This window comes from Rhipicephalus sanguineus, chromosome 2, assembly GCF_013339695.2.
Source record: "Rhipicephalus sanguineus isolate Rsan-2018 chromosome 2, BIME_Rsan_1.4, whole genome shotgun sequence".
In the NCBI taxonomy this organism is placed as follows: domain Eukaryota; kingdom Metazoa; phylum Arthropoda; class Arachnida; order Ixodida; family Ixodidae; genus Rhipicephalus; species Rhipicephalus sanguineus.
The window spans coordinates 139,935,619-139,962,790 of record NC_051177.1 but is presented as its reverse complement, the minus strand read 5'-3'; the positions used below and the strand labels follow the sequence as shown (position 1 = coordinate 139,962,790).

Genomic DNA, 27,172 nt, shown 5'->3' with positions numbered 1-27,172 from the left:
GAAATGCTAGTGTGGACCTACGAACCTGGCAACCAGGAAATTTGGGAGATTCGTAAAGCAGGAGCAAGTGGGGGTGGCGAAAAAAGAAAACTGGCATACGCTTTTGTCTATTGTTTCTCAGGGCCGCAGAAACGCCATACACAGCAGCTCCAAATGATTGCCAATAATTTTGAGACGTCAGCGATCATACTAGTACTCCTAATTACACGGCGCGTGCACGAACGAGTAGTTAAGGAACAAAATGTGCTGTGTCCCTGACAGCTAGTACCTAATAGCCCCTTCTAAATCTCACTGTGCTTTTCCGCAGCACACCAGTGTACTGCGGCAAAAGTGGCTTAAAAAGCGTTCTGCACGCAATAAAACAAGCATCAGGAAATTTGAAAACTACTGTCCTTTTCTATTGCGATAGCAACTATATGGACACTCTCGACGAGTTTTTGCCGTCATCTCCCGTATAAAGTCCAAATTGATAACATATCCCTGTGCATAGTATGTTCTACCGTGGGTAAAAGCACGCGAATGCGGGCGACGAACGCGGCTGAAGCAGATATCAAACGAGCCAGCCCATCTCCGTCGCTCGGAGGGCGTATGCGATAACACCACTCCGCTCGGGAAGCCTGCCACCAAAGCATAGAGGAAACGCTCCGCCCGTCTTGAACGAGCATGAAAAGACGCGAGAGGGGGGCGGGGGGGCAGTCGCTCGAGTAGCAACTTTGACCTTTGATTCTAAGGTCGCGGTTGCGATCGCTGGCGCGCGCTATCTTGGCAGCCATCAACGTGCGGTTCGTATATCCTGCTACATGCTGCGCTCTCAGTGCGAGGACACTGTGCAGAAAGAGCATCTTTCCCTGGAGCGGCCGTATTCTCTTACACCGTTTTGTAGGGTTACGCGAGATCGGATACAAAAAAGTTTTGTTGCTATCGCATTCATTGCTTCATCCTTGCAGTGAAACTGACTTTTTTTTCTTTCGCGAGGGGTTAGGGTCTGCACGTCTGTATTGGATGACGATGTCCACGCTGCAGATGACCAACGCAGCCTCCATTTCTTGCTCAAATTTGCGCAACTCAGTGATGCTACCGAGGACTTCTGATTTGGAGCAATTTTTGGAGCAGCAGAATTTCCGTTTTGGAGCACTTTGTAGCAGCAAAATTTTCATCTTGGAGCACTTCGGAGGAGATAATTTTGCATCTGGGAGCACTTTGGAGTAGCGAATTTTACATCCTGGAGTGCAATACAGAAGCATATTGCATTAACATTCAAGCACCTGAGTATTATTATGGAGCTCTTATGAAGGCTAGAAATATTTTGATTCATTGCAAATCTCATGGAAAAAAATCATCTCAGGAGCATAGGCGTGCGCACAGCGGGGGCAGCCCCCCCCCCCCTAATCACCTAAGAAGGGGGGGGCGCAAAATCTGCCCCGTACATTGACCCTTGCGATAGCAATTATATGGACACTCTCGGCGGATTTTTGCCGTCGCCGTTGCCGTAATTTTCCGTATAAAGTCCAAATTAATAACATCACCATGCGCATTCTAGCCGCGGGTAAAAGCTGGCGACGAACGCGGCTGAAGCGGAGATTAAACTAGCCGGCCGTCTGTCTCCGCCGCACGGACAGCGCATGAGATAACATCTTCCCGCGTCCGGGCCTGCCGTCGATTGCTCATCAAACAGAGAGGAAACGCCCCGCCCGTCTTTCGTAAGGAGCATGAAGGGACGCCAGGGGAGCGGAAGGGGGGGGGGGAGGGCATCGTTCGAAAAGCGCAGTCGCTTGCGCGCGCGCTATCTCAAGGCATCAGGAGACGGCTCGTAAACTTGCTGTGCTCTCAACGCTTACTGCGCGTTTAGAGAACTCAGAGCAAGAAAACGCTTCGGTTCCTGGAGGGGCCATATTCCCTTAAACCAGCGTTTTGTTGAGTAACGCGAGATCGGATCCAAAAGAGTTAGCTGCTAGTCTTACTTCGTTTCACAATACAGTTTTTTTGGTATCGCATTCATTGCTTCGCTCTTAAGCGAAACTGAGTTTTTTTAACCGTTAGCTATTGAGCCCCGAAAGCGAGGGGCGGACGTGTAACATGGCGTAGCCGCTTCACTGTGGGCCGTCAGCGACGGGCCCGCTACTGACAGCTGCGTATTTGCGGCTGCTCCGACCAGGAGATATGATTTTACTAATGAGATGATATTTTTAAAAAAGCAAGCAAAAATTCGAATTGGAACCCTAGCACGTGAGCTTGAGAGGCCAGGGCCTTTTAGGGGGTATTTACCGCAGAGTGATTACAAATTCCTTCCGCCAGCACGTCCGAGTTAACTCGGGCGTGCTGGCGGAAGGAATTACGAAAAATCTGTTCTGGATGAAGATCCATGGATAAAGTATATCTGAGGAAAAGTCTCAACGCGTTTCCACCGTTCGCGTGCCCTTCCATAAACGCGAAGCAAGGAAAATTCGATATTGCCCCATATATCTACTGCGAGCGATCCCAGATTTCATTCCGCGATGTCCGGAAACAAAAGTGACAGACATTTTAGCGGCACTCATGTAGTTATTACTGAACATTTTTTTCCTTACGTGCCGTGCGACGCTTGAAACGAGCTATCAGCAGCGTTTCTGGAACAGACGACGTCCGCCGATAAATCGCCGTCGCACTTTCTCGCCATCGATAGGCCTAGACGTCACGAGCCTCTGCGGAGAGCGCGTTTTGCTGTCGAGCCGACTTGCAGAACAGAAGCTGCGTCGGCAACGTGCACGGCATCGTGGCTTACTCGGAACGCACGCGCGAGCGCTATTTATTCAGCGGAATAATTCTTGGTCCATGATTGCGACTTTATTGGCAGCCCCAAGATCGAGCTGCACATGTTCTGACGCGCCGGCGGTGCGATTGCCGGTGATAGACGCCCCCAAACCCGAGACTTTGGCGCAGTTTGGTGCAAATTTCGTCGATATTATCAGGATGGCGCAGTAAATACAATTTGGCGCACTTTGGCGCAGTTGGCGCAGGAGTGGAATCACTGGCAACTGGAAAAATTTTAAGCCGGTCGGGCATTTTGGCGCAGCGTGATGCAATTTTAACCAATTTCACGGCTTTGGCTCAGCTTAACGCATCAATAAGGAATTGTATCAAATTGGCGCAATTGGCGCAGCTGTTGCATCCCTGTGCTTTACTGTTGCTTTACCGTTCAACAACAAACTGGTGAACTTACAACAACCAGCTCAATGGGAAGGGGAATACCCAGTTTCTTGAGCACAGAGGGATCGAGGAAAATCTTGACAGCCATGATTATCGTGACAGCGACAAAGGCCACCAATGCCGTCTGCCATGCGACATCATCGATGCGCTCGAAAAAAGCGTAGATTGTCTGCAGGAAAAAGAGTGAAACGTTATTTCCAGATCTACGGTACGCACGCATAACATGCATGATGCATGCACATAACATCGCAACACACTACTTCATTATATGCAAGGCTTATAAGCGTGCAGTGCAGGCTACAGGATGACGGAAGACAGGAACTGATACAGTAGACCCCTAGCAAATGGAAATCTCTCAAACGTATTTGCTGCTTCAAAGGGTACTGGCACAAAAATTTTGGCCTTGTGTTTTTTTGCTGCAATGTGTTGCTGGGGGCCTGTCAGTGATAACACAGCACATCGTTTGCTGCAGCGCACGACACATAATTAATCACAGGCTCCTCATTACCGACCAGTGTCAGTTTCAGTTTCAAAAACGACAAGCCCCCGGGTGCAACTATCACCACACAGCGGGTGCTGCACTCAATCACGTCAGCACACAGAATTGTGACGCGCTCCCGCGCGGTTCGTGAGCAGTCGCCAAAAAGTAGGCTGCTGGAGCGAATGCGACAAAAAAATGGCGGCTATGACGTCATCATAACTTGTTGCAGCGTGATCACGTGAGGCCAGTAGGGGGGTCACCGAGGGTCACCTTTGAGGGCGTCAATAGTGCAATGATGTCGATCGCTCACACAGACTTCAAAATTCATTTGAAATACCTTCCAAGCTATATTCGCTGCTGATATTTTCCAGATGATATACGCATGTTCATGGCAATCGATCCCGCAGGCTATCTCGGCCACGAAATTTTGTGTCAGTACCCCTTTAAATAAACAAGTGCCTGCAATATGATTGGCTTCATACTTGAATTCTGCAGCCTTGTTCATCTCTCAGTAAGTGAAACTCCTGTTAAATGGAACATAGCTAGAAACTAGCATGATGAGTGACAGAACATTGTGGACCCACGAAGCTAGCAAAAACTCATCACGAGCATAAGAAAAATCTATACGAAAGTATGTTAACAGCATAATCATGAAACCCACATGCACGAGCCAGCACATTTAACAAGGCAACTTCTTTTTCAGTATGGGAAATAGATCGCGTCGGCTTATTCGCAATAAAGGTTAGTTAGATGTTAGCACTCATTCCTGGGTGCCATTGTCCCATGTTTTATATTTTGTGGTGTGACCCTTATATATATGTAATGGACTGCCAAGCAACCAGAACTTTCGCAGCTTTTACAAGTTCATGTGTGCAAAAGCAGTGCTCTCATGCACCAAATGCCATTTAACTGGCAGTAGTTGTGCTGGCCATTTCCACCTGTAGGGCCAAAGCGCAAACCTGTTCATCGAAGTTACAACACTCTCTGCCGCGCCTTCCAGAGAAAAATATATTACGCTTGTCATATCGAAAGGACTAGTTGCTCGAGAGACAATCATTTGTTGAATGGCAGAAATAACCAGTGCTAGAGTCACTTCAAGCCCAATTAATTAGAGAGCAGTTATATATTTGTCACATCACCTTGACTCAAGCTATCAAATTTGTAGGCTTGTGCGAATGTTCGAGTACTTCAAGTATTCGAACGAATATTACAGTATTCAAATTCGCTTCGACACGAATTTAAATTCTACGAAATTTCGAAGTATTCGAAATGAACGAATAGACATATAAACCATATGTAACCCCCTGTAAAGGTGGTTTCACTGCAGTGGAGGGGGTGCTACACCGTGAATACACCTATCCAGGGGGAATCCACACCGCCGTGAAGCCACACTTCAAGGTTAGATGAACATATATATGTATTACCCTCACATCGATTCATCATTTTTTAAGTTTAAAAGCTTGCTATGTTAGCTTCTATGCTCTAAGTATAGTAAATTTTAAAACGTAACGTATTTTACAGGCTATCACTTGCATTCTACCGAAAGTGAAATCCTGCTGCTACTTAAAGTTGCTTCCACTTCCCTTTGAACCAAAAAGAATGAGATTTGCATATGCCTTGTTTCAACTTTAGAAATATTGTGCAGGTTAGTTGGGTCATGACAAATATGCTCATCCTTCTTTATAATATGTGATATATACTATTCGAATTCACTTCGAAATTATTTGACCAAATCACTATTCACTTCGAATTCGCTTCAGGCCTAAAATTTACTATTCTCACAAGCCTACAGATTTGGGCACTGTGGTATTTTTGTTTCTATTTTAAAGTGGAACTTTTTGCCACCGAGTGACTGACCGATTGACCCAACCCGACTCGGGTGACTGATTTTGACAGCCCAAGACAACACAGGGTGCACAAGAAGGGCTCCAGGATGGCAATTCCAATCGGCTGTTGGTTTCTAACAAGCATCAAACATTCAGTGCACAAGCTGCTTGCCGTATACCCCCATTGGAATAAAGCTGTTACGGCTGGGAATCAAACCCTTGACTATGTGCTCAGCAGCATTGTACAGATATTGGGCCACCACAACACCCTGTATGAATCTTGGAGTCATAAAGTGAACGAGTTTGGTACAGGAAAGAGGTGACAAAAGAGTGGTTCCAAAAGTATGTTCTTCCGCAGATGCACACATGTTGATAAATCCACTTCATTACATATGCAATTGGCCGCGAGGTCAAACAGAGTAGGCACCTAGGGGAGAGCAGAAGAAACCCCGCAGTGTGGATGGCTCCTTGCGTCGTCTGCTAGCCACATCGTGTTCGCATGTGCCTGTACGTGTTGCACCGTCCTCAGAGGGCAGCTCATTCCGGTGTGTTAGCATAGTATCAAATGCTTGTACGCATGCCTACATGATATACACAAGCATTTCGTCTTCCCAGACTTGTATGCACTCCAATAAGTGAGTGCATGCACGTGTCGGTACGACGCTAGGTGTAATCATCGTACTGTCCATTCGCCAAAATCATTTCAATGTGGGTCCCACTTTGTCGGTCAAGCACATCACATGGTGCATTTGGCGCCATCCTAAACGAAAGAAGTACTAAATGTCGAGGTGTGAATGTTGAATTTTAGCGACACCGTCTCGTAAACTGTTGGCGATTTCGAAACCCATGTGATAGCGCAAAGCATGAACTAACGTCGGCAAAGGCCGGTTAGCGGTAAAAAAGACCCCAAGCCATACGTTTCCATGCAAACAGAAAATCAGAGTCCACAAAGTTCTACTTCATCCAACTACGCAGAAATACAGGCTCTCTCTGTTTTTTTAGCCGCTAGAGCAAGAAATAAATACGTAATGGGCTTAGTTGCCCAACACTATTTATATTGTGGTATAAGCAGAACACAAGTTAAACACGTACAAATAAAGCAAGAAAAAACATCGAACACGGTGCAAAACATGACTGTGACCGAAGGCCCACACCCCATTAATTGGCAGATTGCGCTTCTCTCACACGCAATAGGCCTGTTAGGCCGGCTTTGAGCATTAATGTAGGAATGGAGGGCGCATATTGCACATTAGGATGCAGTCAACACGCGGTATTTGCCGACAATCGACTCAAACCGCCTACAGCAAAACGCCGCTGCGTACATTTGTATATGTGCCGCCGACCACATGTCCACACTAACGCGGCGACGGTGCTGCCACCTATAGCCCGATCTCGTGGCGAATAGAGCCGGTTCAGCTCGCGGAAACAGGTGGAGGTAATCATACCAAATCAGTTTTACAAATCACTTGCTCACTTTGTAAATGGTGAACATTCCGCTCATGTGGGGCACCCTGTTTCCAAATAGTGATCCCAGCTGACTGACCACCACCTGGATGGCAACACCGGTCGCAAAGCCGTTGATCATCTGCTCCGACAGGAACACGTTGAGTGCACCAAGGCTCAGGAAGCTGAACACCAACTACATGCATGAAGTGCGTTGGGGGAAAAATAAAAGAAACAATGGTAAATATTGTGTTACCGCAGCAGCTCATGCTACAAAGCATAATGAAAAGAACAAAAAAAAAGAGCAGGGACGCATTTTGGAGAGGTTTCTGCCAGCTTACTACAATCACTCAAAAAATTCTTATCAGTGTGTCTATCTGCTTACATTTGCTTTTGTGCAGCAAGCAAAAATGAAGAAATTTCACGGAAACACAATGAATAGATAAAAGAACAATCAAAATGATCACATTTGAGTACATCATTGAAGAAGCACCTTAAAGTGCCATGAGAGGAAAGCCCTAGATGCCATCAGAAAACCCAATAACTTGCCCATCAACAAGGAAGATTACAATAATAGCCATGGCAATAACGACAACTTAGACAACGGCGACACCATGACAATGATGGTAAAGTGGTATTATGACAGCCAAACTGCTTGTGATGATGGTGATGTTGACGACAGCCTGACTAGGACAACACAGGGGCTTACATGCCATGGGACGGAATCAAATTCTGGCTGGGGACAAGTGAATCCATACTTTTTGATAAATGTTGTTTTGTCTGATGAATTTTAAGAAAAACATTGGAATTACTGAATCAATATAAAGCGCACTAAAGTACTAATGGGCCTCCGAAATTATGTGAAAGAAAGCAAGGCAAAACATTTAAATGTCTGAACACATTGAAGTGTCCCAGGATATCGACAACTTTGGTACACTTGGCACACCACCTATAGGTAGAGGTTGCCGTCAGCGATCTGGCATGCAGGCACAATGGCGACAGTCATACGCTCTGTGCACATCTCCATTTTTTAAAGTCTTCTCCTGCAATCACAATCTATTCAAATGGTATGCTCTTGTGATACAAAGGAAACATTAATAACAAGCGGCGTGTCATTTGCTTGAATAGCGCCGAAAGGGTCGCTGCGCACGTGAAGCCACCCCGAGGACCGCACCATATGTGTAAATAAAGTTGATTCCTCTTCCTGAAATTTAACGCTTTCCTGTCTCTATAGTGGCTAAGGTTAGCAGTGCAACATATAGTAAGGATGAAAGGGAGCAAAGTACTTTGTGTTAGGTAACCATCACTGCTCTCTATCTTATTACACTAAAAAAAGGAGGCCTAAGTGAGGCTCATGTATGCTCAGAAGAAAATATGGCCGCTGCCTAAAGAATTTGTGTTGCTTGCATACAATCTGATACCATCTAGACACATAACAGCGTGCAACGACTCATGAGATGAAAATTTATACATATGTATAAAGTTAAACGGTATAAAGCATACTGTGCAGAGCAGACCAGAGAGTAAACCCACATAAATACCCAACAGTGTGGCTCAGAGGGACACGTGGACGTGGGCAAGTCGTGTAATGCTCAGGGTGATGAGATTGAAGGGTTTTCTGATACATGCTGGATTGGCTGAAATGGGAAACTGGGAGGTAAGGCAAGTAACTAACTACGAGCGCACTTCAAAGTGATGGAGCTCTACTTAGGCTGATCCTGACAGCCTCACTTGTATGATGCCAATAGTCAAGCAGAGTGCAGAGGTGACCTCCGCCACAGTGTATGGCACAGGATGCGTTGAGTTTGGGTTCAGCCCATCCTGGCTCGTGCCTCCAGAAGTGAGCTCACGGACAATGGTTCCAGTCATCATTGACGTAACAGCGTCGGCACCTGCACACATCATTGTTTTAAACAAGGGATCCACAAGGTTCAACTAAGGTTCAACAAAAAAAAAAGAGAGCTCAATAAGTATGCCACTTCATGTTGCTTGTCATCCTGCATGTTTTGCTGCACAATAGTTTTGGTAAACAAAAGGAGAGGTGAGGTATCCTTTCTGCAGTTTACCTAGCACAGGAGAAACATGTGAGCAAAACCCTGATACTTCCTGTCCCACTGATAAGTATAGTCGTCGTGATATTTTGTACCGATGCAACAAGTGACAAGTGCACTCATCATGAAGAAAAATGCACCACACAGTGAGCCAGTGACGACTCTACTCACCCTATTGCTTCTAGTTGCAATTTAACGTACTAGAGGGAGACAACTTGCCATGTTGTGCCATTTTTATCTAGCCTTTCTCAACATTATTAACACAAATGCATAAAAAATTCCTGCTTTCATGCCATACAAGAATGAAGGCACGTGAGAAATAAAATATTTTGATGACTTCTTCTCAAACAACAGATCCGCAGAGTCTTGCATAAAAACAGAAAGTGATGCGTTCTCATTTGAGGACATTGAAGACGATGATTATTCGAATAGACTGGAGTGACGCCGTGAAGGATAAAACATTCTACAAGCCATTATTTATGCAATTTATGAAATAAAGAAATGCTACTGAATTGAAAAAACAGTGCTGTTTTATTCATAAAAAAAAAACTATGAACTGAGTGAAAGAAAAATGTTTTAGTAAATTTTGTACAATATTCTTAATTTTTCAAGCAATGGCAATGTTTGGCATTGTGCTTCAACTACTCAGATGCTGTTACAGCCATCAGCTATAACATTTTTCCCGTGTTCACCGCTTCTTTTGTGCTGCTTTCAAGTAAATATTTTATAAGTGTACACAACAGCACTATATAACTATGATGAGCTTGCCTTCTTATATGATTCAAACAAGCGCTTCCTCTACTGACATCCAAGCTTTCTATGTGGCCTTTGCAATCAACATGCAGCACACTGGAAACATTACCGCAGTGTCTATGCAAGATGATGAATGAGCATTGAACTGCCACAAATTTATGCAGTTCATTACCTAAATGAATACTGCATAAAACAGCTGAGTTTGAATGTTTGAAACATCTTACTGACCTTTCTAGCATGCGTGTTTGTTTATGCATCAGTACCAAATCATCACCCAACAATGACGTTCAGACGTTAGAGTGCATAAAATCAAGTTTGTATTCAAGTTTTAGACACAATTCTCAGTTTAAAGAGAGAAGAGTGGGTTAAAATTGAATTCATTCTGAAGGTTAGTGAAATTCAAGTTCACTTGCATTAGCGTCATGAGTCGGTGATAAACTACCGTAACTTTCCTGACTTTGTTCTAAATTTTTTTTTCACAATAATCTACATAATGCCACACGCACTCATTTCTATGTTACCAATACATGTGCTACTGAAGCTTGGCGCAGGCCGTGCTGGAATGTACTGTAAGATTCCCGATTGTTTTAGAATGTGCTGATAAGATTGCACACAGGACACAAGTAGTTCAGTTTCTTCTCGAACTAAGGCTAGCACCAATGATAACACTGGAAGGTTCAATCAGGCAAGTATAAAAGCCGACGCATTTCACGACTGATCATATTACTGGTGACCGACGATCGTACTGAACACTATCATTGCACTGAGTGTGCCACTTCTTTTTCTGGGCACCAGTTCGCCCAATAAAGTGTTTCAGCTATACATGCTTCAGTTTGTGTCCTACAGCATCACGACCACGTGACAATATCAAAAATGGAAATAAATTGGCGATGACACAAATGATTCACTTACCAACTGACGCCTGCCTAGCGGTGCCAAGAATGAAGTAAATCATCATGGGAAACATGGCATTGTACAAGGCACAAACAGGTGGTACAGCGGCAAGCAGGGCATAGCCCAAACCTGCAAGGAGGAGACACACAATTGGAATTAATGTTTAAGAAAGCCAGCAGAAAGGCTTAGTGGCAAAACTTATACAGGCACATATCCACAAGATAATTTTTCTCGAGCTCTTAGAATACATGTAGTACTACCACGTGCGTGTCAAAGCAGTTGCACATTGTAGGTCACACTGAGCACAATAGCAGTACCAGAAAAATTACCGACTCTTAAATGCTTTTGATTATTAACAGGAGAGGAGGCATGGCTTGAAGAGAACTGACAGCAACTAAATTACATAGTAAACTTTAATCTGCTCTGCTTTCTTTTAGTGTTCTGCTATAGTGTGCACCTTTCAGTACCTTCTGTTAATTCTTTTATGCTCATATAACATGCCCTCATATGTAAAAAAAAAAAAAAATCTGGGGTTTCACATGCCAAAACTGACTTCCCCCGCCGTAGTCCCCCCCCCCCCCCCCCCCCCCCACCAGAGTCCCACCACACCTTAGTGGGGGGACTCTAGATTAATTTTGACCACCTGGTGTTTTCAATGTGCACCTAAATCTAAGTGCACAAATGTTCTTGTAGTTTACCCCCCCTCCCCCCCTTTCCCATAATGCGGCTGAACAAATGCCTCTGAGCTTAGCAGCACGACAGCTTACATGCTAAGCTACCGCTACGAGCACTCAAAGGTGCCAATCAAGTAAACAAACGAACTGACTTGCGTCGCTAAATTGTAGCAGCACGAATGCATCGAAACATCCAACTACATCAGTCAAATGATTGGTTGCCGTGTTAGTTTGGCCAAGGCCAGCAAAATCCTTTATGAAGTGATAATAATAATAACAGTTCCTGGAATATTACGTGCCAAAACCACAATATTATGGGGCACGCCGTAGTGGAGGGCTCTGGAAATTTCGACCCCCTGGGGTATTTTAACATACACCTGAATCTAAGTACACGGGCCTCTAGTATTTTCACCTTCATCGAAAATTTGACCACCACGGCCAGGATTGCCTTTATGAAATGAATGATGCGTCTGCAAATAAATCTGCTTTAACAAACTTTTGCCAAGAAGAAAGTATTTAATACATAGTATTGTCTTAATGTTACCAGCATTGAAATGCTGCAATCAAGCTTGTGAGCTTTTCCCTTCCTTTTCATAATTGCATGATCATCATCTTCATCATCAGCCTATTTTATGTCTCCAGTCTGCCTTATACCGCACAAACCGATTCCACTTTATGCCAGCTAGTCACTTCACCGAATTCACTTCCGTCCTTGACTAGATTTCAACTAAGACGACAGAAAAACACTTCGCACTGTGCCTGTGCTTTTCTTCTGTCGTCTTTGTTAAATTATTGCACTTTTGCTCAATAATGCAGTGCAAACTTGCCCAGCCAGCCACCCTTCTTTCCATTACGCTGCTGTAACTGACCGCTTGTTGTCTGTCCTATGCATTACATGGCTGGCACAGGGTCACTTATTTGAGTTAGAATATCGGCTACCCCCGTTTGTTTTCTGATGCATTTTGCCATATGCAAACCTCCTGATGTTACGCCTATCATTTTCCGTTCCATCACACGCTGCGTGGTCCTTAACTTTTCCCCAGGTTTCTTTGCTATCCACCATGTTCCAGCCCCACATGTTAGAACTAGCAATATGCAGTAATTGTACACTTATCACTTTAGGGACAGTGACAGAGCGCCTGTCAGAATTTTGGAATGCCTGCTGTATGCACTCTAGCCCATCCTTACTCTTAGGTGAATTTCCTGTTCATGAGTAGGCTTCTAGTAATTGACCTAGGTATCTCTACATACTCTAGGAGAGATTCCAAAGATTGGTTGCTAATCACGAACCCTCTTTTTCACGAACCCACTTTTTCGCTCGAAATCTTTGTTTTCATCATATTCATATCTAACCCTACTTTAATACTTGCTCTGTTACGGTCTTCAATCATTTGTTGCAATTCATTGCCATCATTGCTGAAGAGTACCATGTCGCCTGCAAACCATAGGTTGCTGAGATATTCCCTGTTAATTTTTATTCCTATTAAGGCGAAAGCCTTAAATGCCTCATCGAGTGTGAAATTTGCCCGTCGGCGTGCCACGGCGTCGGGGACGAGTGATGCAAAAAAATCATCATCACGTGACGGTGTCACCGTATGATGTCACGATGATGTCACAGATTGCAAAAATTTGTAACGTCATTATGGTGTCATCATGATGTCACTGTGACGTGACATGACGTCACACGATGACATCATCACATGACCTGGTAGCTTGGTCAAAGGTGGTCCGATCAAGGTGACAATGCAAAACCATGTGAGGTGCCTCCAAACTTGGAGGCAGTGCAAAACCACGCTAGGTGCAGAAAGCTTACGGAGGGTGGCGCGGCAGGATCAATACATCGACTGAGAAGAAGAAGAAGATGGCTTTTGCCATCAAGTCGTCTTAAGTGAATGCATAAGGGACCCTGTGAGTTTTTTTTCTTCCCCATCCAGCCATTCGAATGCTTCTAAGCATGCAGTGAACAGCATTGGAGAGATTGTACATCCTCGTCTGGCTCCTTCCTCAATCATAATTCCATCGCTTTTCTTGTGGAGAAGGAAGACAACTGTGGAGTCATTGTAGATGTTAGCTCAGGGATCTATATATATATGTTTCAAATACTCCTTGGTAATGTAATGCGTCCAAGACTGCTGATATCCCTACTGAGTCGAATGCCTTTTCGTTGTCTATGCAATGCAGATTTCTCAATTACTTGATTGATCGCACGGCTGTGATCCATTAAAGAGCACCCTTTTCTGAAGCCAGGCAGATCTCTGGGTTGGCTAAATTCAAGCATTTTTCTTGTACTGTTTGAAATTACCTTTGTAAATACTTTGTATTATACTTTCAGCGTGATACAGGGTCCGTCCCAAAAGTTCCCAGATTTTTTTTTTATAAACCATTTATTCAATACTAATTTACAATTACCAATTTACAAGTTGTTTACGCCACAGGCTGCCATGATTGTGACAAGCAGTACATCGGTGAGAGCGGTGACTTCAAGAAGAGAGTCAAACAACACGAATATGATGTCAGAAAACGGCACGTTGCCTCGAATGCCCTTGCTGAGCACGTGGAATCTACCGGCCATCAAATTGACTGGTCAAGTGCGCTTGTTCTGGCCAAAGAAAAGAAGCTTGCATCACGTCTACACATGGAATCCCTGCATATACAGACGACTGCGCACACGCTGAACAGGAGTGATGGGACGCTTCCGACAATGTACTATCGCTGCTTATGTCACGTACTTAGGCGTACTTAAATACACCGTGCCATCCTTATGACTTTTATTGTGAACAAGGCTCCCGTATGGGGGGCCGAAACGTGAAGTAAACTTTGTTCCTTTTTTGGTCTGTGTATCTTTTCGCGTTTACACAATTTACAATCTTTCCAGAACTTATCAAAGCATTCTCCCCCTGCTTCGATGCACCATTGCCAATGCTTCGCTCAATCATTGAAGGCACCTTGGAAGCCATCTATAGGAACCTCCTTCAGCGAGGTCGTCGTTGCTGCTTTTACCGTCTCCAGCGTCCCCTGCCATTTCTTTTCAGGGTTCTTTTGATCCTTTGGAACAACAACAAGTCTGGTGGTGCAAGATTGGGACTTTATGGTGGCTGGGGCAGCGTTGCCAAACACATTTTGGCCAGCAACTCGGAGACAATGAGTGCGGTGTGGCTTGGCTTGTTGTCATGGTGCCAGATCCAATTGTCATGAATTCCTTTTTCGACGCGTCGAACCCTGTTGCGCGACTGTTCGAATGTTTTACAGTAAAACTCCTTGTTGACTGTTGGTCCCTGTGGCACGAATTCACTGTGAACCACACCTTTCCTGTTAAAAAACACGATGAGCATTGCCTTGATTTGCGATTTGCTCGTCCTTGCTTTTTTCGGGCGAGGACGCTTCGTGGTCTGCCAATCATTGCTCTGGCCTCCCTTGTAACCTCTTGAGCCCCATGAAAGTTTGGCTTCATTCCATCGTGTTGTCACCGTAGGCTTTCCGAAGCATTTCGAGCATCTCCACCCTGTTTTTACCCAGTTTCACACAAAACTTGATTGCATAACGCTGCACCAAAAACTGGTCCATTTTTTTTTTTCGACGAAGGTGCAGTAGGTACTTCTGCGCAGAGTGCGATGCGACCTGTCTCAGCAACTGCCCACAGGCAAATGAGACTAGCCTCGTTTCGAAGCTTACATCCCCCACTAACCTCTCCACCCGAAGGCTCGCCCCACGAGTTGATGTTGCCGACTACGAGGAAAATTCCGGGAATTTTCGGGACAGACCCTGCATACACTGAAAGTAAGCTGATGGTTCTATACTTACTTTATGTCTCCCTTCATGCATATTAACAGTATAATGTTGGCATTACTACAGCTCACTGGCACATTGCAGTCCTGAGATATTGAGTGTAGAGTCATGGAAGTTTCTTCAGAATAATATCCCTCCCATATTTGGTGAGGAGATATTACTAAACTAAAAGGCATGCTACCTCAACACAACACAAGTGTGCATCTACCTACTCTGTGGTACGTGAAACATAGCAACGGTGAAGCCAGTCACAACATCGGCAAGAAGATATTCCTTGACGGGGTAGGTCCGCAGCCACTGTAGCACTGGCAATCGCTTGAGCACCAAATGCTTGAGATGGCGGCTGCTGCAATGTGACTCCCCCACACGCTTGATGACATCACCGAAAACCATCTTTTTTCCGGGCAGCTGTTTGTATGCATCATCAAAGCCAGCCTGCATGGATACATGGAAAGCAACATGAAAAGTTGCAGTCAAGCAGTGCGACTAAGACTCACTGAAATTGTGAACAAGAGATTACTAACTCTTTGGAAAATTTTCATAGCAAAAAAAGAAAGAAGAAATGAACTCAGATCGATAGCACACACGGAACGATCTGGAAAAAAAAAATCCAACCAGCTCCACTTCGCGAACACTGTCAAAACAGCGAAGCTTATGCCCGTCATTCATCAGGCTATATCGTACTTCTATGTTTTTCAAGTCTTCCCTTCGCTGGCGCTTAGCTTCAGCCTCCCTTGCGCGAACATCGCAGTTGGCTCAGCAACGACATGTCCGTTGTCATGTCGGGTGGCTTCTTCATCGAGAGAACAAGAAATGTTCGCCAATCTGAAAGCACAAACTCCTGAACACTGACACTGTCACACCATCTTGGCGCGTTTCTCAAAGGTTCACCACTCAACATCCTCTGCCCTCGCATCGCACAGCACACCCTCTCGTCTCACAGCACGGCGCAGCCCTCCCCTTCCTAGCGAGCCTGACTCTCGACACACTGCAAGGCGAAAGGCCACGTGATCGGTTCTACGCCGACCCTGGACAAGAAAGCCTCGACTAAGAACAGCTTTGCTGTTAAAAAAAACTTTACAGAAGTCCTTGATTTTGTCAGTGGCTACAATAACATGATACAGTAGAACCCCCCTGATACGTTTTTCAAGGGACCGTAAGAAATAAACGTAAGAGACGGGAAACGTAAGAGCCGAAAAACAGGAAAAACGGCAAAATATTTAGTGGTACAGAATTTTATTTCAATTCTTACGAGTAGCACGAAAATTGGCGCGCTCAGCCGCGATCTAGTCGATGGATAGAAACGCGGAGCTTAGGACGGCCTCATCCACAGAAATGTAATCAACGTATGTGATTTTTTTAACACCAACAGCTGTAGGCATGAAAGAACTAAGCACACGCAATCACGACCGGCGCGGCGAGTCCGACCGCGAACTGCACGCACGACCACGCGAGCTCCAACCAGCTCGAACTCCTCCCATTCTCCGACAAATAACGATGATGATGAGTCTACGCCAACGCGATGGCAGAAGTGAATGCCAATCTCGAAGGCCTTGCTTTCGCAAGCAGTTACGTCATACACGCCATGTTTGTGCAATACAAATCTCAGAGGCTATGCTTTTGTCAATAGTAAATGCCAACTCGAAGGCCTTGCTTTCGCGAGCAGTTACGTCATAGACTCCATCTTTGCAATTTGAATCTCGAAGGCCATGCTTTTGTTTGCATCAATTGAAAGATGCTGTTGCTTGCGCCTCTCATGCGGCTAATATTACGGTCAAACGAGGCCAAACTGCGTGAAAATGCACCATGGCCGCTCTCTTTGGTAGTCACTCGGTCGGCTCCGAGCGCACTTCGCGACGTATCATACGGGAACGGTCCGACAGTTACGACGTAACAGCGGGGTTCCCAATACATTGTATCCTATGGGAGCTATGCCGGGACCGGCGGAAAACGACGTAACAGCCGGGAAAACGCAGCAGTGAGGAACGTAACAGCGGGGTTCTACTGTAAATGCTTTGATGTTGCCGTGCACACCTTGCTCAAAAATAAGGTAATTAGTCACCATTCAAGTTGTTTAAGTAAAGGAGCACGTAAAAAAATTGAATAGAAACTGAAAGGCAAGACCACAAAGAGAAAGTTAGGTTGGATTTAATGCCGCAAGAGCAACGAAGGTTATGTTACAAGTCACAGATTGATAAAATTTTGTTGGTAAATGCAGCATACACTGCAGCAAAAGGAACTCGAGTCAGCAGCCCAAAATAAAGAGGCTGGCCTCAAGCCAAGTCCTGTGGTAACTTGGTGCCCAGCCTAGTATGCTCAAAAGACAAATCTTGAAAAGGTGACTACAATGGTTAAAAATTTTGTGACAGTTCCCTGCACACTCCACGCGCTTTTGTCATTACCTCCAGCAACCACTAATCCACCGAGGTCTGCTGGATCTGTTGCCACAAACAGGGCTCATCACCACTTCCTGGGTGCCACCGCATTTCGGGAACTAATGGGAAAAGGCAACCGCCAGTTTTCCAGCAGATAGGTCAATCCAGGGGTGCCGTCTACATGAAGCATGGGCCAAAAGTTGGTTGTTTTTTTTACCGGGGGGGACCCTGAAGGTCAAATCTGCCTGCTTCAGCGCAACCCCCAGGACCCCCCTTTTCCTCGGACACAGCTCAGCCATGCACAGCTAGCCATGGGAGAGGTCAAAACTAGGCTTGTGTGAATACTAAATTTTAAGTTTGAAGCAAATAGTGATTTCATCGAATAATTTCGAATCGAATTCAAGTAGTATATATCACATATTATAAAGAAAAATGAGCATATTTGTCATGACCCAATTGATATATTTTAAAACTGAAACAAGGTATGTGCAAATGTCATTCTTTTTGGTTCAAAGGGAAGTGTAAGCAACTTTGAATAGTAGCAGGATTTGACTTTCGGTAGAATGCAAGTGATAGCGATAACTTCTAAAATATGTTATGTTTTAAAGTTTACTATACCTAGACCATATAAGCAGGTATAACAAACTTTTAAACTTGAAAAATGATGAATCGATGTGAGGGAAATATGTTCATTTAACCCTGAAGTGAAGCTTCGCAGCAGTGTGGATTTCCCCTGGATAGGTGTATTCACGGCATAGCACTTGTCCACTGCAGTGAAACGAACCTTTACAGGGCGTTTCATGTGGTTTATATGTGTCTATTCGTTCATTTCGAATACTTCCAAATTTCGGATAACCTAAATTCATGTCGAAGCGAATTCAACTACTGTGATATTCAATCAAATAGTCGAAATGTTCGAATATTCGCACAAGCCTAGTCAAAACCCCTCTGCTAGCTTGGGTACATAGTTGCACTGCTCACCATGTGCCTGCCGAAGCAGACACATGCCCCTATGGGGTAACAGACTGAAACAATTGCATCATTTAAACCTCTGTTACGATTCTTGAGGTACTTTAGAGGCCGAATTTATGTTTGCACTTTGCTATGTGCAATTGAACGTGCAGTAGGTGTACGCCTATTAAGAAGGAAACATCACCTGAGTATATGAGGGTCGAGGCACATTATTACAATGGAAGTCCCGGGAGTCACCGGTGAGGTCACTGACTAGGTTGCTTCTTTCCATAGTCCCAATTGGCATGGAGACTCTAAACTGAAAAAAAAAAAGAACAACAGACAATGTGATATATATTGAGGTGCACAGTTTACTAAAGTAATTGATAGTGAAGAACAGATAATCTTTTACACAGTAACAAGAATGCACCAAACCTAGCCCTTGTCAAACGAAAGCTGCGTCAAGATAATGATTTCAACCAAAGTAACCATGAAATATGATAACATTTCTACCGTCAATACCTGCGAAAGAAAAGCAAACACTCAACCAACAAGAAAAAAATGCATCACCTTAAATCTATTCCATAAAAGATTCTCCAAAATACGAAATTAATGAACTTATTGGCAAAAACAATGATTGGGCTCCTTAGAAAGGCGATATCGGTCTATACGGCTAAGGTATTATTTCAAAACAAATCCGTTAATTTTCTGGTGATAGGATGCTTATTACAAAAGTGAATAAAGTTGAAGTTCCACGTGCTAAATTTTCGTACTGTGACCGTAGTTGTGCTTGCCCGTCAGAGTGAGGCTTCAGATTTCAATAACAGTAGACTCTCGTTAAATATGTTTTGTTTAACAGGAGTCCCATTTACTGAGAGATGAAATGGGTTGCAGCATTCAGGTACGAAACCAATCATACTGGAGGCAGGTGTTCCATGTAAGCGGCAATTCCGTTTAAGAACTGAGAGTCTACTGTATTGTATTATATCATGGCTGTTGTCACTAGGTAAGTTTTCGTGCAACATGCCAAGTGCAGTATTTGCGTTTTTCCAAATACGACTTAGCTTTGCCAAAAAATAAATAACCAGTCGTGACAAGGGCTGTGCAATGGGAAGAGGTAGAAATTTCATTCCCCACCCCCTGAAATAAAATAATCCTGGCTACACTCGTTACACCACTGTACGCTGGAGCAGGAATTTCAAGGCCAGCATCACACCACAGGCTTTCCATAACTGCATATTACTCGCTGCACTTCTTCTCGCAGTAGACATGCAGTTATCTATTTGATGATAAAAGACGTTAGAGTGCAAACACGGACACAAGAGAAGAAATCACATCTGCTTTTTTCTCTGATCTCTCTTGTGTCCATGTCTGCCTGACAACTTCTTTTATCATAAATCAGTACCATCTAGCTCAACTTTCTGTCGTTCTATCTATTTCAGCACATTTAATGCTGCCTTGGACACTAGCACAAAGAGAAACCTTTTTTGCAGTTACAGCCACAAACGTAAACATAGCTAAACAGCCGGTGACAGAGGCAAAGAGATGAGAAGCACACAACAGTGTTTCAAGCAGAAACGCTGTTGGGTGCGCAGGAACTAGCAAGCATGTCTGCTCACTGGCTTGCAGCTTGAGCTCGCAGCCAAGTCGAGATAGCACTAACAGCCCCGTAAAGAGATGAAAGCTTTTTTTTTTCAAGAGGTACAATGTACTGCCACAGGTGCATATTGCTTCACTTCATTTAATTGCGTTGCTTGATGGGATCGTAACCAGTTTAACAGCCTCGCAACCTGAATTATGAGGAGTACAATTGACGCTGCCTAGTTATTAGAATGACAGTTGGCAATGCATTCGTTCTCACTTCTGCACCCTCTAAGAAAACACAAACGATGAATAAACAAACGCAGAAAAGACACGCTCAGTTGTGCGGTTTTTCTTTAACACGCCTGGAAATATTCTATACTACCCCTGTTTCATTTACACTCGTGCAAATTCTGCTTCTCCGACAAGAGCACATTTTTTGGTTCATAGTAAATGGCTTTGCGGTGCCATCTGATAGACCTTATCCGTTGGACCTCCTTGGTCATAATTTGATGGCTTAAGCATAGCATATGCCTGGGGTCTCAAACTCCCCTCAGCTAATGGCCCACAGTCACGAAATTTAATCCCGCAAGGCCCGGGACAGTGAAGAAGGTGAGAGCGAGGAGAGGGGGGAGTTTGTGCAAAATGTCAGCTGATTTGAAAGGCGGCCTTTCCCATTTCTCATACATGGGTCAACTCTAAAGGAGATTTGGCCTCAGGATTCAAACAACATATCCACACTGACCTCCACAATGGCTACAATCTGAACGCTGATTCTGAAATCTAGAGTTTTTGCTTCACAGTTACGTTTCACCACATGGTGCCTGCATGCGGTGCCTCACGAAAAAAATCTTTGAAGTCAATCATATCAGTGTAGCTCATGAACATATACTTATTAAGAAAATATGGCATGAAGGCAGTCATGTGCACCGGCCCACTAGCGAGAGGTCTGCAGGCCGCGTGTTTGAGACCCCCAGTATAGGTTTGATTCCGTCCACTAAGAAAAACGATTCTTAACAAAGTTTTATTTTGCAGAAAATCATAGAAGTTCTCATTGAAGCTTTACATTACTGAATAGCTGATCACACTTTTTTTTTTTCACTTTTAACCACCGTGGTGTCACAGTGTCCAAAGGATTCAAAGGCATCTTCAAGCATCAAGCCTGGACCAACTGTTCCCTTCCCAGTAATTAGTTCATGATTCCACCATACCTTTATGCCATGTGTAAACTCATCTTAGTTGCATTTTTTTGTTATTTTATAATATTTTTTCCAATCACAAGAAGGTGAGAATTTGCATAACAGTTGTATGCTAACCCGGCGATGGACACAGACCATGCTTTCTTTTTCTATTGCATAAACAACAGAGTCTATGAGCAAGGCACTCAAAAGAATACACATATTTCAGCAATGCTGCTGTGCTCCAGAAGCAGGTGCTATGAAATGAGACACAATTTAACAGTAAGCTTTACCTTTCCCTGCTGCTGCAACTGAGTTTTCACAGGTTATGCTGAAGGAACTTTTGCTTTTTTTTGTTTACTTAAGAACAAGGCAGAATGTAGATGAATGAGAAACTGTCACATCCGGGAAGCCTGTCAGCCGTCACCTGTCAGCACCTCCAAAAAGGAAATGCCGACACGCTATTGTTTTCAAAAAGGTGCCGTGAATTGTGTCAAGGCCACTTCCACCTTTTGCATCTCATCTCGACTTTTTTAAAGCAAAGCACTCCTTGGCTCTTCTTGAAACTTGCACGGACAACTGTCTGGCCGTGTAAACCAATACTCTGCTGGAGACAACGTAGTAACAAATGGCAACTTTAAGGGCAAATAATGACACTGTATGTCACCCTATAATGACAGGGAAGAGCACGGCCTGGCAGCACCCTCATGCCTCTTAAAACCATCACAAAAGAAAAGAAAAGCTCACCTGCACACAAGAACGGGATGATTTATTTCTAGTGAAGCATAAATTTTAAGTTACACTTGAAACAAGACTTGAAACAAAACGTACACTGCTAGCTTATGGCACCATTCGTGATTTTTTTTTATCGTATACAAAGTTGCCTTAAACTTCACGAAGGCCGAAATTGAGCCAAGTTCTCGCGTCCATTACCGCTTTTCAGGTGTAAGTGAGCTCAACATGACATTCAATGCCAAGAAGAGCCGGACGATTCTTACAAAATCCACTTACGGTTAGACGCAGAATATTTTCAGGGCTCCTCGCCATCATTTCAACTCAGATATGTGAGCCTGTGTGTGTTGCTTGAAAAACAAAGGCCACCAGGCTGTATTGGTGCCCACTGGTCCTCCCCCCCTTTCTGATCGAGAGGGCCCTCCAAGCTGGCCCCACTAGTGCACCTGTCTATGGCAAAGAATGAGGCAATGCTAAAAACACAAACTATAATTTAAAGCTTTAGTGGTCGAACTCGTGCTGTGAGAGGTAATAAACGCAGTCGCTAATAGGCTGGTCTATCACAGAAATTTGTTATTGAGTAGATACAGGGACGTCTAGCGTATGTTCGAGAAACTACACAGCACAGTTAACTCACGTCACATGGGCTATACACACGATACGATTATACACACACGATACGATTATGAAAGACGCCGTAGTGGAGGGCTCCGGCTCCGGAAATTTTGACCATCTGGCATCGCACAGTACACGGGCCTCTGGCATTTCGCCTCCATCGAATTGCGGCCGCCGCGGCCGGGATCGAACCCGCAACCTTCGGGTCAGCAGCCGAGCACCGTAACCACAGCTTCACCGCGGCGAATCGATAACTCTTCAATCATACGAGGTGCATGGTCAAACATTGTGTATCGCCCAAAGACTTATGTTAATTGCATTAAATGTGAACCGGTAATCGATCTATAAGTAAACGTAGAGCAGTATCATATTACTGCCGCAAAACACACAAGTTCTCCCCGTAAGAAAACTGAGAACCGTGTCCTTAATTTTGTCACAGACTTCACAATCCAGATCGGACGCCACTTCTTTCAAGCGTCGTTGTCCTTTGGCTACATTGATTTCATACAAACCGCCGCGGCGAGTGGCAGCTCCACGTGACAAAACGCGCGATTACGATCGAAGGACGAAGAGAACGCTGTGGCGCCGGGTTACGAAACATGGAGATATTCGGGCTTTTGCGCCACTGACAGTGCGTCGAAAAGCCATGCAGTCGCATTTGAACGTAACATAAGCCACACGATTTCCTAGAATACTCACAATTCGGAGTTCTTTTATAATTTCGCTGCTCCGCTGCTAGTCGACCGCGCGCCAATACACGCACTCTGCTACATCGCACGCAAAGCAGCAAAGCGAAAGCGGTGAGCACGTTGGCTAGAAATAGAGCTACTGTTGGCTATAATCTTGGCTGTCGGCTTGTTATACTATCGTTTCGTGAATCGTTGGTGGCGCTACGAGGATGATAAAGACATTCTAGAAAAAGTTTGTTTTATGGTGCTGCTTTGCAGGGCCGTACCCAGGAATATTTTCGGGGGGTGCTAATATTGGCAACTAATGGTCGCTGTGAAGGCGTGAAAGTAATTTAGTGCCACCCGAAAAGTCAAAGCATGAAAAAATTTCGGTGAGTGTCAGAACCCCATCAACCCCCCTTAGTTACGGCCCTGCTGCTTTGTTTTCATCTTCGGCAATGCGACAAAATCCGCGCAATCTCACGACAATATAGAAATGCCCGGCAGCACTAGCAGTTCGCGGTTTGAGGCATTGTTTTAACTACCGCAAGCATGGGCGTCCGCAAGGGGGGGGCCCCCCTGGAATTCGGTATATATATAGGGTCATTCCACGCCAACTGTCCCAGTCTGGGCGCTCGACAAAAATCGATTTCTCTGAAAAAATCTGAGAAAATTAGACATACATACATTACTTCTACAGTATTTTCCCAAAATATTTTGAGCGGCAAAAATTTTTCGGGCATGTGAGCGCCATTTGAACTTCTTGATATGGTGGAGAACCAGGTACGAAAGAAAAATTCGCGATAAATAGACCATTTCACGCATTCATCCGAAACTTGCTTTTCTGTGTTTTCAGAGCATCGCGCTTTTATTATAGGACAGTTGCTTAGAGTAGCTTTATATTTTTCACTCCTTGGCGCGTAGGTAAAATTGAGTAAGTTGCTGCTTTTTCGGGAATTTTTTTACAAAATAAGATTGTAGACCAAATATATCAATTATTTTTATAGACCTCTCCATAAAACGTACTATCTCTTAAAGTTTTTGTTTTGCCTGTGTGCGGCGCACAGGTTCTAAAATAAAATCCTGAACTTGGAAAAAACGCTACATTGGCCTATGTTCAGACGTCTGTATCACCCTAAGGTGGTCCAAGAAAAAATAAGCAGAAAAGCGCATACGATTGAGATTCATAACATCTTCGTCCACAAAAAGTTTAATCGAAGTAGTTTTTGTTATAGTCAAGAAAATTTTTTTTGAAGTTTAGTCCCGTCATAGTATTATTTTGCTATGGGGGCAGTACAAACCGACTGAATTTACTGCATAGAAAAAAGAGGTAGTGTCTTCGTAGCACGTGGTTTTCAGCTCCTTTTGTTAGTACTTTATAATGTATATTACATATCAAGGAGATAATAAACAGAGGTAAAAATATAACAATACCATTGGCTTAGATGCCGAAATTCCCCAATAATGAATCGCGTTACTTATTGCATGCGGCTCCCTTCCTCGGGGGATGAGTTAAAACTGACGTCGAAGTTCGATCTTGCTTCCTGCCGCGTCCCTCTCGCCTTCAAGGACATTTCAGAGAGTGGGGGAGATAGATTACGAGAAAAAGAAAAAAGGAAAAAAAGAAAAAAGAAAAAAAGGAAAGAGAAGAACACCGACGAAGTCAGAAAACGAGACGAGGAAACGAAAAAAAAAAAAAAGGAAACGTTAACTGTGTATGGCATGAAGTCGTTGAAGGTGTTTGTCGGTTCGCGTCGGGCGCAGGGCCACCCAGCAAGAAAAGCAAGCAAGCTTGTAAACGACACTGCACACGTACGAGCCAGTCAAGAAACAGGCATGGTCCCAATTATGATTCCGTGTTGCCAAATTCATTTTGGCTTATCTCTCGGAGGCAGGAGAGTCTTCCAGGTTCCTCATTGATGCCGGCTGTTAATGTTCTAAATTTAAAGATAAAATATGCCTCACGTTGTTCGCGAGCGCGCGTGTTTTGGAAACCGGACTGTAAAAGAGTTACGCTGATATTTTCAAAGCTGTGGTTTGGCAAGCGCAGATGTCTGGATAAGGGTAGCTTCGGCAGTGAAGTGGCGTGGTACCGGTGATTATTAAACCGCAGCCGAAATGGCGTGTCCGTTTGGCCGATGTATTCTTGCCCGCAGACGTTACAATGTAACATGTATATCACATTGCTGGAGTCACAATTTAGGCTTTGGGTGATGTTGAATTTGAAATCTGAGAAGTTTGCTTTTGATTCACGCGTTGTGACCATGTGTGGGCATACCTATATATATATGGATAATTTATTCGGTCTCGCATATCTCTATGGAACAACTTTCAGGATTGCGAACCAATTTTGCACATTACAGACTGCGACAAATCTAGACGTGAAGTCATGGCAGTGAGACTGCCTGGGATGGCTATTGAAGATAGCGAATAATTCTGAGGTACCAGTTTCATGTTTTCTTTTCCTGAACTAAGAGATTTACGCAGAATGACACAAGAACTTCAGTTCTTACAAAATTGACGGGTACATTTAGCAAGAAATCATTACCGCTACACTTCGTTAAAAGACTGTAAATATATCCCATGGCGTCGCACCTCTCACCACCCAAGCTCCCAAACAATGCTTTTATATCGGTCACTCAGAAAGCTTGTGGGCTTGTACAAGTTGCATGCTGTGTTTTGTTGTGGAGCTCAAGTATTGCCCTTGTTGTTGGTCCTTATAAGGCGTCGATTATACCTTCACAACAGCGGGCCTTCATGCTCATGCAAATGAAATCGCCTTACCATTTTCGGGAGTCATGTATTTATGTTGCTTACATGTTTAGTTAATGTTACGGCAATGTCATACGCATCGCTAACATTTCAAAATAAAATACTACTGCATGTGGATGTTAGTTTTTTAGGAATGTGTCCAAACCCTGATAAAAGAATCGTGAAGTACAGCGTGTATGAAGGCGACATGATGAGTACTCGCAGGAAGTGACGACACTGACGAAGGAGGATATATTTATGTAATCAGGAGCAGAAATTAATTTACAAAAAAAGGACAAACTTTGCAGTACCTACTGTACTCATTATTCATTCGGTTAGAGCGTAAGTATAGCCGTGGTACAGGGTTTGCATGGAGCTTCAGCTCAGACTGTACTGGCTATCGAGATTTCGCTCGCGTTAAAAAAAAAAAAAAAAATTGGTTAACAAGCCAGTGGCGGCGGTTATTCAAAAATGCCATCAGAAGATCAGCCAATCAAATATCATTAAAGGTGACCACCACCTTAAAGTTTAGGCCCAGTTTAAGGCCCGACCTATAACACAGAGCAAAGCAAAATCGATAGCTTTATTCGTCCCCCTTGAAAGCACAATCAAGCCTTCTTCCTATGGGAGTCCTCTTTGGCCCCCGACACACATCCGTGCAGCCGTGCCCATCCGCGTGATGATTACAGCCTAATGGCAACGCGCCTATGCTTCCGTCACTGATGGTTGTCAACGACGAAAGGAAAAGAGCCGCCACGCATGGGCCGGCGACGCACCCTGCAAAACGGGTGAAAGCAGCCCCCGCTTTCACGCTTTCGGTAGCACCTCTGGACTGTCGCGTGTCGATAGGTTTTATGGGCACGTGTAGTTTTGCCGTCTTCGAAAGGTGTCATCGTTAAAAAGGGCTGAAGGGCGATCTGTTCTAATCATTTCGACACGTTCAGGCGCCGGGCGCCTCCAAGTCCGGTGGTAGCAGTGCCGGCACACATGTGTTCCGACCTTTCTTCAGGGAAGGTTTCTGTTGTTCAGCTCTGTAGAGAGATAGCGGCACGAAAAGAGACACCGTACAGGGCATTGTGTTTTCGCCTTCGTTGCTCACTGTGTCCGGAATACGCTGGTACGCCCGAGCCGGCAACCCTTGTGAGCACGCATCTTGTTGAGTGCACCTCCAGTGTGGGGGGACCTCAACAACAGGGGCGTAGCCAAGGGGGGGGGGGTGGGGGGTTC

General features: G+C 44.5%; 1 protein-coding gene across 1 annotated transcript in view; it reads right to left on the bottom strand.

The window, feature by feature from the left end:
- The window catches only part of LOC119383723 (solute carrier family 26 member 6), a 47,747-nt gene extending 24,443 nt beyond the window's left edge, over positions 1–23,304 (bottom strand). Inside the window, exons 1-7 of the mRNA XM_037651995.2 lie at positions 23,226–23,304; positions 18,626–18,739; positions 15,307–15,529; positions 10,653–10,763; positions 8,668–8,828; positions 6,968–7,132; positions 3,200–3,355 (exon numbers count right to left, since the gene is read on the bottom strand). Of these exons, the coding sequence (XP_037507923.1) occupies positions 3,200–3,355; positions 6,968–7,132; positions 8,668–8,828; positions 10,653–10,763; positions 15,307–15,529; positions 18,626–18,727 (918 nt within the window). The 5' untranslated portion in view covers positions 18,728–18,739; positions 23,226–23,304. The remainder of the gene's footprint in view (positions 1–3,199; positions 3,356–6,967; positions 7,133–8,667; positions 8,829–10,652; positions 10,764–15,306; positions 15,530–18,625; positions 18,740–23,225) is intronic.
- Positions 23,305–27,172: the final 3,868 nt, after the last annotated feature.